The following is a 13,490-nucleotide window of genomic DNA, read 5'->3' as shown; positions in this document are numbered from 1 at the left end:
ATCTCAAAGTATTTTTAAGGATGCCTAGTATATATATATCGGAACAATATATACATATTTGAGCAGGACGGGACTGAATGGAATCTTTTGCATATACCAGTTCTACCATGTCAAATTGAACACACGGCTTTGTTTTAATCTTTCATTTCAACTCAAACACTTTTACCATTCTTGTATCACTATATCCATTTAAAGTTCTCATCGTCGTTGTCTCGCAGCTCCTAGGTTAAATTTGCCGATGCAATGTAAAGCAGTATTTGAGAACTCACATACTTAACTATTCTGGCAACGGTGATACAGGTCTTTTCATTGCTAAGGGTGATCTGGGCCAATGCAAGTAGGAATCCATATTTGAAATAGTTTCATGCACGTGCCTGTCACATGACACTAAATTACGCAACCAGGCGCCAGTTTGAACAGCATTCCAGTTATATCACGGCGAGTCAGCTTGATGTGGGAGGACGCCCAACGTGATGCAGGTCTCATCTTAAAGCCACGAGAGTACGGGTATGCTGCTGAGTAACCTAGAAGCATCTTCGGGGTGAACCGGGATTCGATTTTTGTTTCTGGCGTGCCCAAGGGACGCAACTCTACACAGCAAACTCCGACAACCGGGTCCCCCGTGACACCCATTGTTAATGAGGTGAGGTTAAAGGGGTTTAACGTCGCGTCCAAGATTCTTGCACGTATATAGCGAAGTTCATGCACAAGTGTATGGGGTGTGTGTGGCTTCTTGGACTAGTCCGGACTGATGCCGAAAGTATAGTGCTAGCCCACTGAGATTCCAGCCGCAGTTTAACATGAAAAACCAACTCAGACACAGTTTTCTGACTCCGATCCGACCAGTCCTTGTTTTTGCCCTTTATGCTGCGCGAGCAAGACAGGGTATCAACAAGTACTATCCTTTCAACGTCTTTTGATATGACGCGGCCGGGGATCAAACCCCGGACCTTCCGCTCTCCGGGCGGACGCTCTACCATTAGACCACGGAGGAGGTCCTTTGCTGATGAACCGTATTGTTAACGTGTTGCTGCTTGGTTTTGCTTGAATTCAAAGTGTATACTAATTTTCGGTTAAACATTCAATAACACATAACTGTAATATCAACTTTATGGGGTCCTGATATGTTGCTGCCGGGGGTATTTATGTAGATAAAGTAATATACCGTGTGATCAGATCTTTGAAGGACAAGAGCAATTGCAATTGGTGATGCTACAATAAAAAATCTCAAATATTCATTGCCCTTATGCCAACAGTGAACAGCGATGGTCATGTGGCTACTGGAAGATATAATGTGCTACTTTATACCAGTGGAGGAATCTAATTTTATGCATTGGATTTCGCAAATAATTAATGTTACACATTTCGTAGTTTTACTATTGGGTCATTTGTTTTTCACATCAGTTGTCAAGCACATATTTAGCATAGGCTAGGAAACCTTCAAGCGTCTCCTCCCCACACGGGATGATCTGATCAGCTGGCAGGAGGAAACCATACTGGCCCTTGTCCCTCAGCTCGGGGGTGGCAGCGTACTTGATGCCCATGCTGCCATACGCCCAGTCCACGGCGTTGCCGTTGGCGATATCTGTAACCCGTTATATTAGTAAATAGGATGTTACGACACTGAACTATGTTTATCAGTCTGTGTCCACTATAGATGTTAGTTTGCATTACAAAGCAGTTTACAAATACAGTTTGGTCTTTGACTAACTATCTACATGTTTATAAAGAGCGACTGTTGTACAGCTACATTGTCGGGCAGATGCTTGTTATGGATAGAACGACTTTTATTTGGAAATGTTCTAACATATTCAAGGGTGGAATTCGAATGGCTTTATTCCCAGACATAAATAACATATGTGAGCCACAAAGAGAAAGGGGTTCTTATGGGCTCAAGGATACAATTGTGCTGTGACGTCATAAATAGGGACGTTTGACGTCAACTTACTTCTTTAAAAAGTGGCCATGTGTGCGGACTGTACAAAAATATCTTATTTTGCTCTCGGTTTTTCGTAATGTAATAAAAACACTCTTTCAAAACATTTCAGCATACGTCTCTTTTCAATTAATCAGACTGTATCTAAAACTGCAATCATTACATAAACAGCAATAAGTATGACAATTTTGCATTGCAGAAAATAAGTCTAAATGTTTGATGTATATCTGTATTAAATATGAATTGAAATTTATGATTTTTTTATGGTCCTAAGATACTGTAATTTTATTATATAATTAGAAGTCAAAATGTGATGGTTCACCCATAAGATCCCTTATCTTATGGTTGGTCACATGTATTATTACAGACAATGTACAGAATATTCCACATTCGAATCCAAAGGAATCCAAAATAACCTTAACTTAGTTCCAAACAATCCAAAGCAGCCCGTTGTAGTTCAACTTGATCCACAGACTAAATCGATTTTGCATAATTTTTTGAAGAAGTCACTCAACGCTTTGAGATTTAGGAAATAACATTCATTCCAGGACCCGTGAAGATCCGGGGTAGAATAGGTCTTCGCAACCCATGATGGCAATACAAGGCGGCTATGCTTGTCGTAAGAGGCGACTAACGTGATCGGGTGGTCAGGCTCGCTGACTTGGTTCATGTATGTCATCGTATCCCGATTGCGCCGACCGATGCTCCTGATGTCAATCTTGGAATGTCTCTTACAGACTCGATTATTTACAGACCGCCGTCATATAGCCGGAATATTGTTGAGTGCAGCGTTAAACAACAAACAAACAAAACTATTCATTGCAGACGTGAAAGATAAGTCTCCCACACTATTTCAATGATATATTTGGAGAATTTTGAAATTTTACCTTTTCTAAAGATATTGCACAGCGCTTCAGCAGGACGTTTTCATGACACAATAGCAGAAGGCTTGATAATACGTTCCTCAGTGAAGAGACCGGGATTGAATAGGTCCAAAGCCACCTTTGCTTGTGCAAGACGACCTACTGGATCGTGTGGTCAGCCACGGTGACTTGGTTGATGGCGTGTCATCCTACCCGACTGTACTGGGTGAATGTGTCTCAGTTCGGCGTTAGACAATACACACAAATAGCATGTCATTTCTACTTACACAAAACGCTGGCAATGGCTCCATGTTCATAGGTGGTTCCATGCACAGCCTTGATGGCAGCCGTGGCAGCAGCGGAAGACGCGTCCTGAAAATTGCCAGGTCACAGAACATGCATTTTCCAAAGTTGATATTCTGTATGTAGATGCATTGTATCTATGTCCATCTTGCTTATATATTGCCCATGGATGCTTGTCCACGATGTTAGCAAATTAGATATAAATTATGTTATGCAATGCCATTCCGAAAAGATGGTTATGTAGGTACTGCAAGATATTCGTGATTTCGCTTAGTTTTTAAAGGTTTAAATTCATTTTTCGGAGCGGGAACACAGTATTACTAGTAGCGCAATACTGGATCCAATAGTTTTCGAGAACATCAATATTACTGATACCCTTTCCTACACGATACTGGATCCATAATGGGTCGGGAAAATCAGGATTACTGGTATTCTTCTCAATACAATACTGGATCCGGAAATGATGGGGGAAACAAAGTTTACAAGTAGTCTTCCCTGCACAATACTGGTCAATAAATGATCGGGAAAATCACGTTTACTTGTAGCCTTCGCTTCACAATACAGGACTGTAAATGATCGGGAAAATCGCGTTTTCTTGTAGCCTACACCACACAATACAGGACCATAAAGGATCAGGAAAATCAAGTTTACTAGTAGCCTACACTACACAATACAGGACCATAAAGGGTGGGGAAAATCACGTTAACTAGTAATCTACACTGCACAATACAGGACCATAAAGGATGGGGGAAACAAAGTTTACTAGTAGTCTACACTGCACAATACAGGACCAAAAAGAATGGGGAAAATCAAGTATACTAGTAGCCTACGCTTCACAATACAGGACCATAAAGGATGGGGAAAATCAAGTATACTAGTAGCCTACACTACACAATACAGGACCATAAAGGATGGGGGAAAATCACGTTTACTAGTAGCCTACACTGCACAATACAGGACCATAAATGATGAGGAAAAATCACGTTTACTAGTAGCCTACACTGCACAATACAGGACCATAAAGGATGGGGAAAATCAAGTTTACTAGTAGCCTACACTACACAATACAGGACCATAAAGGATGGGGAAAATCAAGTTTACTAGTAGCCTACACTGCACAATACAGGACCATAAAGGATGGGGAAAATAAAGTTTACTAGTAGCCTACACTACACAATACAGGACCATAAAGGATGGGGAAAATCACGTTTACTAGTAGTCTACACTGCACAATACAGGACCAAAAAGGATGGGGAAAATCACGTTTACTAGTAGCCTACACTGCACAATACAGGACCATAAAGGATGGGGAAATATCACGTTTACTAGTAGCCTACACTACACAATACAGGACCAAAAAGAATGGGGAAAATCAAGTATACTAGTAGCCTACACTGCACAATACAGGACCATAAAGGATGGGGAAAATCAAATTTACAAGTTATCTTTCCTGAACAATACTGGTCCATAAAGTATTGGAAAAATCAGGTTTACTATTAGCCTCAGTCTGCATGACAATACTGGCTTAAAAATGGATTGGGACATTATGGCTTATCTTAGTACGCTTCCCGTGTGAGTCAGTGAACTTAAACAGAGTGACGACGTGTATCTACGTATACCTGGGCGTCGAAGTCATTGGGGGTATCAGTTGTGTATCCCCATGCTGTCATCCAAACTTCAGAATAACTGTGGAAGTCGATGAATCCCTTGAAGGTCACTCCGCTGTCCTTGATGAAGTCGGTGACGCCCTTAATGACGGGTTCAGAGAACGCACTTGGGCCACGGTACGTCTCGGAGCAAGGATCTCCGCTTGATCCACTAGACTCTGTAATGAGAGTGAGTGATTTGGTTATCACGCCCCTCTGAATAGTATTCAGGTTATATTACAGAGTGTCAGCTTAATGTGGGAGAAAGTACTAGAGTGACACGTATTTCATGCTTAAGGATCAAAGATCATATTTAGGCCGAAACTAGGATTCGGGACGACGATCTGAAGTGAGAGGTGACGTGAGACGTTGTTTAGGCGTCTTTAAAAAGAAGATATTGATGATCATCGACGATCCACATATCCACTTGTAGAAGAAATGTCCATATTAATGCCAAAAATGCATTGACGTTGTTTTTATAATTGCACGTATCTCATGCAGCTGATGTGAAAACGTCTGAGACCTAAATCACTTCGGGCTTTCCTCCCACATTAAGCTCACACGCCGCGATATAACTGGAATACTGTTAAAAGCGGCGTTAAACCCAACTCACTCACTCACTTACAAAGTGTTATAACCACAGGTTCAAAATAAAAAAAAAGATATGACAGTGCAGCACTAAAACTACTGGCAGGGTTTCTGAGCTGCGCAAATACACAAAGTAGTAATCATTTGATCAAGTAGTACCAGCATGCTACCAGTGATAACACTGTGATAGGGTGCTTCTATGTGATGGCGATGTCACATTTATGAGTAGTGCCAGTGGCCTTTTTTACCTACCTCCCCACTGAAACCCATAGTTCCTGTTTGGGTCGACTCCTTTACAAATACCATGCTGTGTTCGCGTCTTCCTCCAGAGACGATCCTGCAAATTATTGTTACATGTTTATATGTGAGACACACTGCCATAAATTTCTTTTCCTCGCAAATATACTGGAAAGTAAACCATTTGCCACATGAATTACCGTTTCGTTCATAAATATGAAAAAATTGAACTATGTTTGTCATAAAGGTGCTTTGAAGTTGAAAGTAAACATCTTTTCATGTCTCTGTTCTCATCGAACTATAATTTGGACCAATTCATATATTGACGCCTCGTCGTAGTCATTTAAGTATTTCACCTTTGTGTCTCAACCTATAGCCATTTATAATTTGAACGTACATGTATATATCCAGTTTTTAACAGTACTCGATGAATTCCCGTGGTATGTGATATTGATAACGAAGGTATGCCTTTAACAACATATTCTGTCACATGGATATTAATGTTTGGTCGTTTAATCACAAATGTGGAATAAGGTTAACATGTTACAACAAGTCAGTGTTATTATTTAAAGAATATTGTCAACACAATGCTTATGAAAGAAACCTCACGCCTGTCCAAGTGTAGGCATATCCATCGGCGTTGAGGACGGGGACAACGTAGATATCAAATCCTTCCAGAATCTCTTTCACCTCTGGCCGTGTGGGGTACTGCTGCAGTAGCTGGTAAATCAATGCTGCACCATATATATACCAATACATATCGTATTCTTTTTTATAATTTGTTCATTTTTCTGAATAATTACATGGTATTGCATTAATATCGCATCAATATATTCAAAGAAATAAGCCTAGTGGTTAAAGCGTTCGCTCGTCACGCCGAAGACCCGGGTTCGATTCCCGACATGGATACAATATGTGAAGCCAATTTCTGGTGTCCCCCGCCGTGATATTACTGGAATATTGCTAAAAGCGGCGTAAAACCGTACTCACTCACTCACTAGTATTGTTCATGTGTTGAGCACATGACCCTGTCTGGCGCTCGGCATTAAGGGGCTAAAACATCGACTGGTCGGCTTGGAGTCAGTATACTGTGTCTGCGTAGGGTATTCATGTTAAACAGCGGCATGGTGTCTCAATGGGCTGCTAGCACTATATACTAGAAATCGGCATAAGTCCGGACCAGGACATGGAGACACACGCACGCACGCTGGCACGCACGCACGCACGCACGCACACACACGCACGCACACGCACGTCGCTATATAAGTGCAATAATCGATGACGCGACGTTAGACCCCATTTCACCTCACCCCCACTCACATTAAGCTGATGCGCCGTTGCAAACATGTAGATGAAAAACTGTAAGATAATCTTGCGACGATTAGATCCTCCGTGTGCTCCACCTACCTGTGCTGTGATGTAGATAACAGTGGCAGGAGAGATCCACTCCCGGGCGTGTATACCTCCCTGATACCACAGACTTGGCTTGGTTGCATTGCTCACCGATATCTGAAGACATCAAGCATAATGTCCCTATGTGCCTTTCTGAATATTATCACACATTTTCGTAACAAGTACATAATGGATCACATAAAATGTCATATTACCCAACTAATATTGTGACACGACATTGTAACTTGCAATGGATATTTCTGATTCTATCATTCAAGTGTATGTACATTTCATTCTTTGTTTAAAAGTTTTAATTCACAAATGATGACAAAACTACTGTAACAACACACGTGTCCATGCACTTGTATAATACACAACTGTATAGACATGTATGTAACACTAGTCTATAACTCAACAGTGTATGTATGCTACACGCATTCTGTGCAACTGTCAATTGTGCATAGGTCAGGCCGTTTGCCCAGTGTACGGAATGTGCAAACAATTATCTGTTCATTTTATGCAATGGGCAGGAAATTGTGAAAGAAAAAGAATTCTCCAAATATTTCACAATATGGGAAAAGAGCTTGCTCATTTCACGCAATGAGCAGGAAATTGTTCTGCCCAAAGCACGCAACTGAAATAAGTATTGTTGTACATGATTTGTTTTTAATAAAGTAAACGTTATTATTAAGTGAATAAACTGTAATAAATAACAAACAAACAAATGTGTGATCTTAAGAAACTTTATTTTTACATAATAACACTTTGTCCGTTTGACTTCTGTGAATAAGATTTTAAAACTCACACACGTCACTATCCATTGCACAGATTGGGTGTAAAATATACATTGTACTGTAGGCCCACGGGCTCCTAAGTATGGAAATGAAACAACTGAATTGAAGAAGATAAATGATATCATATCATGTCAACCAGAAGTCTACTATCATAATGAACAATTACCTTTAGACCGCGGACGTTTCTGCCCTCGTATGTTTGGGATGCCGTAATCACACTGACAAAGTCGGGATATTCAGCTGCTATGTCGGTAATCCACTGGTTGACCTGATGGCGGAGGGACATAAAACTATAATAATGGTTGACTCATATCAATAAAATACATTACTAAATAAACAACACTTGAGTAGGTAACCAAACAATTTTTTGCCTTAATGTTTCCATAAACCGAAATAAAATAGTCCACACCAACTACCGATCTGTTGTTTCCTCATTGGCTAAAAAGAATGGGTCGGAGGTGAGGTTGTATTATTGCGCTGAACGATGTCACTGATTTCGTACTGTTGTACATTGTTGTGTTTGCATGATAAAATAAACAGTCTGTGAAGTTACTTTGGTTGGCGAATTTATTCATAACAATTGACTTTAACATGTTTTGTGCTTATGTATATATTGAAATCAATTCTTTACATTCACTGTTCACTTCCATCTCAGACCCGTGAAGATTCCGGGGTAGAATAGGTCTTCAGCAACCCATACTTGCCGTAAAAGGCGTCTATGCTTGTCGTAAAAGGTGACTAACGGGATCGGGTTGTCAGGCTCGCTGACTTGGTTGATACAGGTCATCGATCCCAATTGCGTGGATCGATGCTCATGATGTCAAGCAGTGGATTGTCTGGTCCAGACTCGATTATTTTACAGACCAGGGTCATATAACTGGAATATTGCTGAGTGCGGCGTTAAACAACAAGCAAACAAAATAAAACAAAATCTTCCATCTCAATCTCGTGTTCAATGAATGTATGGCATACTAACCCCAACAATCACCAATCATGGTTCGTGAAATACCGCACTATAGTTAGAGGCATATACATGTACGTACACAGAAAAAGGACAAAATGTCAAGAGGTTTCTAAACATATTTTGTGTCCAACACCTTTGCATGAATGAGTGAGTTTGAGTGAGTGGTAATATTCCAGCATACTGACGGCGGGGTTTCACACATTGACTCTTCACGGGAGTCTTTATCTTCGGCCATAGAAAGGAACCATTACCTCGTCAAAGTCATGGTATTTTCCATAATCGAAATCAATTGCGCTGGTAGACTTGTTGTTTGATTGTCGTTGTTTCTGCGCGGCGACCTCGACATCTTTCACCATCACTTCGTATTGCAGACCGTAGAAGTGCAACCACATGGTCATGGTGTTAAAGTCTTCTGGGGTGACCCGGAAGTCAAAGGGACTACCTACACCATTGCTGCTCCGCCAGATGTCTGCCTGTGGGTGTGCAGTAGAAGTTCATGTGTTGGGGAAGTTGACATCAATATTCCGAACATCGTCACTTTTCTTTTATATACCATATAAGAATACAATTCATTTTATATTTGGGAGTGCGACTGGTTGCTTTCATATATATATCACAGTAATGTTCTACCTCTCAGGCACAATATAGCAAAAAATAAATAAGTGGAGTAAAATTGAACACATATTTTATTGGCTAGCGCTTTCAACTCGTACCATGTACGAGTATCACCAGGCCATAACTGATTAACTGATGTGGTAAATCAGTTATTGCCTGTTGATATATACGAATGATATGTTTTATCGAATCATCAGGGAGAATGAAGTTGCACTGATTATGACGTTATGCGACTGTTACACAGGTTATGACGTCGGAGGAGGTATTCATATATATATATATATCCCTTTTCAGCAAAACAAAACGATGAATACCTCCTCCGACGTCATAACCTGTGTTTGGGATAACACTCTCTCGGTAAAGTAAAAATTCTAGGCGATCCTACTTCTAGGCGATTAGGTGCCTCACTCTGCGAGTGTGGGTTTGAATCCCGGATGGGACGAACATCACAAAGGGTTTTAAATATAATGCAAATAAACTTACATACATTTATAGGATTAACGATGAATACTTTAGCTCTGAAACAACTATTAATGATTCACTTGTTAGAATCACCTGATAGTATAATGTGCTTTCTTTAATAGGATGTAATTCTAAAATGTATTGAAAGTTAAATTATTGTGTATATACATGATCCTTTTCTCCAAAAGCCTCCAATTTCTGAACTCTTCTATATTCAGCCAATGTTTTGGGAACAACTCTCAGCACCCGGTGTCTGGAAGGAAATATTGTCACTTATGATTGTGGAGCTTTTAAACAGAATATGTGACCAACCATGAGATAAGGAACCCTGTGGGTGAACAATCACATTTTGACCTTTCATGATATTTTGAAACTACAGAATCTTCGGAACACAAAAATACAATTCCCAAGCTTCCATTCATATTTATTACAGAGATACATGACATCACACATGGCGATCTTAACTGAATTAAGTTGACGTCAATTGAATCAGAACACTCATAAGGTCCCCTTTCTCTTGGAGCACACATACCAGGTCACATATATTGAGGTCATAACAAATCATTTTTATCTGGAAGAAAGTTACCATGTTAATCGGCTAGTACTTCCAGTAAAGAGGCGCGGTGGCCCAGTCTTCTAAGGAACCGCATTTCACTTTGTAGACTTGTAGGCCCTTAGGCGTGCCAAAAACCAATGGTCGTGGGTTCCAATCCAAGATTCGCCCTGACTATGTGTCTAGGTTTCTGATTATGTTACTAGGTTTGTCAGCACCACGCCCGAGCTCATGGGTTTCACCAAAGCGGTAAACATCTGTGACCAGTATCACTTTCTTTCTTACCTCCCACACCAAGTTGACACGCCGTGATATAATTGAAACGCTGTGAAAAGCGGCGTTAAACCAGACCTACTCACTCCTAGGCAGAACGTAATTCACATCCTAACATAAACTAATATACAAATATATTAACATGAAATACCGTGCACAAGTAAGCAATAATATATTGTGTCTGTGTCAGCTGTACATGACGCCAACATTTGATGTCAGAGTGGGTGAGTGCGCTGAAAGGATCACCATTGTCACTGAAATTCTACTAATTAAAACCTTGAATCAGCTCCTTTTTTTATCAGATCCTACTCGTAGAAACAGCGCGAGCAGACTGGGAGCAGCGTATGAGGACGTTCATTCACAGATCATTATGAGGCCACTTTTCCAAAAACTTGGTTTCCTTATTTTTACCACAACTGTAAGGTCGGTGGTCGAAATAAATATGAAAATACAATTAAATTGTTTCTTTTGAGTGATCGCATGATCTTCATCGTGTGAAGCTCACGAGAAGGTATTTTTGTATCAGGAAAATTCTGTAATAATCATGACACACCTTGCATTTCTGAAGTTAGTTAACAAACTCGTTGGTAAATATACAAGGTAAATATAGTAAATTAAGAAACAGTTAAGATAATAAATTAAGAAAAACGATTGTTCTGAAATTGTACTCTATTCCCCATTTGTGGAGCAATTTAAAAAACCGTTTTGTGATACAATGATGAATCAAGGTATTCGGAAACATGACACGTCTTGTTCTACCAGTAGCACCCATCTTGCATGAGGGTTGATGTAAAACAAGAAAGGAACCTATGAATAAATTTATTTGTTCAGTGAAACGAAATTGGATTGAACAATCACGTAACAAATGTTTTTCATTAAAATATTGAATGCAACAACCGAGTAGAACGAAGTCGGATTGAATTTCCCATCTGTGCTCTAAGTTCTCATATATAATTCGCGCAATGATTGTTAATTAGAAACCACATGCTGCTGAAATAGCGCCGGTAATTAGAAAAGTGTGGTATGTTGCTAGTTCGCTTAGTCTGCGCAGTAAGGTAACACGCCGATCCAAACACAAACTTCGCATTCTGAACAACCTACACATCCCATACACAATATAGTGGATACGAAACATATAACGTCAACACGGGAGAACAGCCAGTCTCGATTATCTGCCAAAAGAAATATCTTTCTCCCTAAAAGAACAGACACAAGTGAAAAGGATTTCGAAGTTACGTTTCGTATCATGCCAACCAAGAATGGTTCACTCGAGTCCAATTGGCTTATGCCGTTGCCTACATACTTCTTCGGACAACATTAAATATTAATAACAAATACCACATATTGCCACTGCAGTCTGTGAATCGCTATGTTCTGCCACTTGTACATGTAGTTCCTGTATGATCAATTTTGAAAGCAGCTTATTGTATACTTGGAAAAGTGAGTATGAAAAAAGCAACACAATCATTTACATCGGGGAAACAAGTTTTGTTGTCATGTGACTTTTCGCGATCATCGTGTCATCGTGTCCCTATGTGATAGGAATCTATAAACACATGCTCATGATGTAGCCAGAATCCTACAATCATTTCTTATGTTGGTGGAAAAGGGTTTGTTGCTTTCACAGTATTGAACCATTACCAATGTAGATTTCCCCTAATGCAGACCGAGAAGATGTGTTGGACGCGGGGAGTGATGAGACTGGTTGTCACTGAGTACGACAATTCGACATCCTGGCCCCGATCCACAAAACTATCTTAGCGCTAAGGTGATCGTAACTCCCATACTTTAACACCGGCCTACGATAGTCGTAGCACTAAGATCGCTTTGAGGAACGGGGCCCTGTGTCCTGTAGAAACTGCTCCACAAAACGTGGTTAAAATAGCAAATAGTTGATGATATAGTAAATAAATAGATGATGTTTTGTGTAGTCTAAACTGTGATGCAGAATAGTCATGAAGGGAAAAACTGCGTATTCACAAATCAGCGGGTCAGGACAAAAGACACTAGATCAGGAACAAGGACGATAAGTTATTTATTTTCTGAAAGTTATCTTATCTGGACAATGTACGATAAACTCTTCTACTTCATGATAAATACTTCCTTAACGACCCCTTATGCCGAGCGCCAGACAGGGTAACAAGTACCATCTTTTAACGTCTTTTGGTATGACGCGGCCTGGGATCGACCCCTGGATCTTCCCCTCTTCGAATGCTCTACCACTAGACCACGGAGGCGGTTCTTAATGTCGGGACTACTGTCATTGATCGCGAAGATCAGTAAGAAAATATGTTAAAAATGAAATAGTTGTTTGTATTTCCATGTCAAATACATGTATATCTCGTCGAGTGACCAGCTAAGGTGACACTTTCATGCCGCAGATAAAGAGACAAAAACATGGTATTTGGAGTATGGACAAAAGAAAAAGTGCCCCATGCAACAATGAAAAACAGACTGAACATTTGTATACTGAAAATAAATGCAACGAATATGACTGGACTGGTGTGCAGGGAGGACTCACCCATCGTATCTGACCACTGCGTGGACACATGTCCAGCCAGCAAGAAGCAGCAAGACGCCTGACCAGAACATCGTGAATGGCGGTGTGGGGACGTCGTTAGCCTGACAATGCCAACCAGATGTCTCTTCACAAGCGGGGGAGATAGATAGCGCTATCTATGACTTTGCATTTCGTTCAAAACATAGGATCACAAACACACCATACTGTTCCTTTCATTTGCCAATGATGATTTGCAAGACTGCTTCGGTAAAAACATATTGATCCGACGTATTATGAAATAGACTTTTTCGTCACATTAATGTAATTTACGTTACGTTTTTTTAAACGGACTTTTTAGTGGTTC

General features: G+C 40.3%; 1 protein-coding gene across 1 annotated transcript; it reads right to left on the bottom strand.

Moving 5' to 3' along the window:
- Nucleotides 1–1,096: 1,096 nt before the first annotated feature.
- LOC139447356 (carboxypeptidase B-like) lies at nt 1,097–13,266 on the bottom strand. The gene is made up of 10 exons (XM_071228666.1): nt 13,148–13,266; nt 9,969–10,053; nt 8,975–9,196; nt 7,926–8,027; nt 6,981–7,082; nt 6,183–6,293; nt 5,589–5,673; nt 4,722–4,927; nt 3,087–3,171; nt 1,097–1,585 (listed from the first exon to the last, which is right to left on the bottom strand). Exons 1-10 carry the CDS (start codon nt 13,216–13,218, stop codon nt 1,401–1,403), a joined length of 1,254 nt encoding a protein of 417 aa, XP_071084767.1. The 5' UTR covers nt 13,219–13,266; the 3' UTR covers nt 1,097–1,400.
- Nucleotides 13,267–13,490: the final 224 nt, after the last annotated feature.

The sequence above is a fragment of the Haliotis cracherodii genome, unplaced genomic scaffold, assembly GCF_022045235.1.
Source record: "Haliotis cracherodii isolate W230 unplaced genomic scaffold, xgHalCrac1.p SCAF_10, whole genome shotgun sequence".
Classification (NCBI taxonomy): domain Eukaryota; kingdom Metazoa; phylum Mollusca; class Gastropoda; order Lepetellida; family Haliotidae; genus Haliotis; species Haliotis cracherodii.
The sequence above is the reverse complement of the archived record's forward strand: the minus strand, read 5'-3'. Positions and strand labels throughout refer to the sequence as shown.

Excerpts from the sequence above, each read along its gene's own strand:
- LOC139447356 (XM_071228666.1), bottom strand. The coding sequence starts at position 13,218 with ATGTTCTGGTCAGGCGTCTTGCTGCTTCTTGCTGGCTGGACATGTGTC. Across the intron at positions 5,674-6,182 it reads ATGCCTACACTTGGACAGGC|GATCGTCTCTGGAGGAAGAC; the intron begins GTGAGGTTTCTT and ends AATAATTTGCAG. Across the intron at positions 1,586-3,086 it reads AGCCATTGCCAGCGTTTTGT|ATATCGCCAACGGCAACGCC; the intron begins GTAAGTAGAAAT and ends AACGGGTTACAG.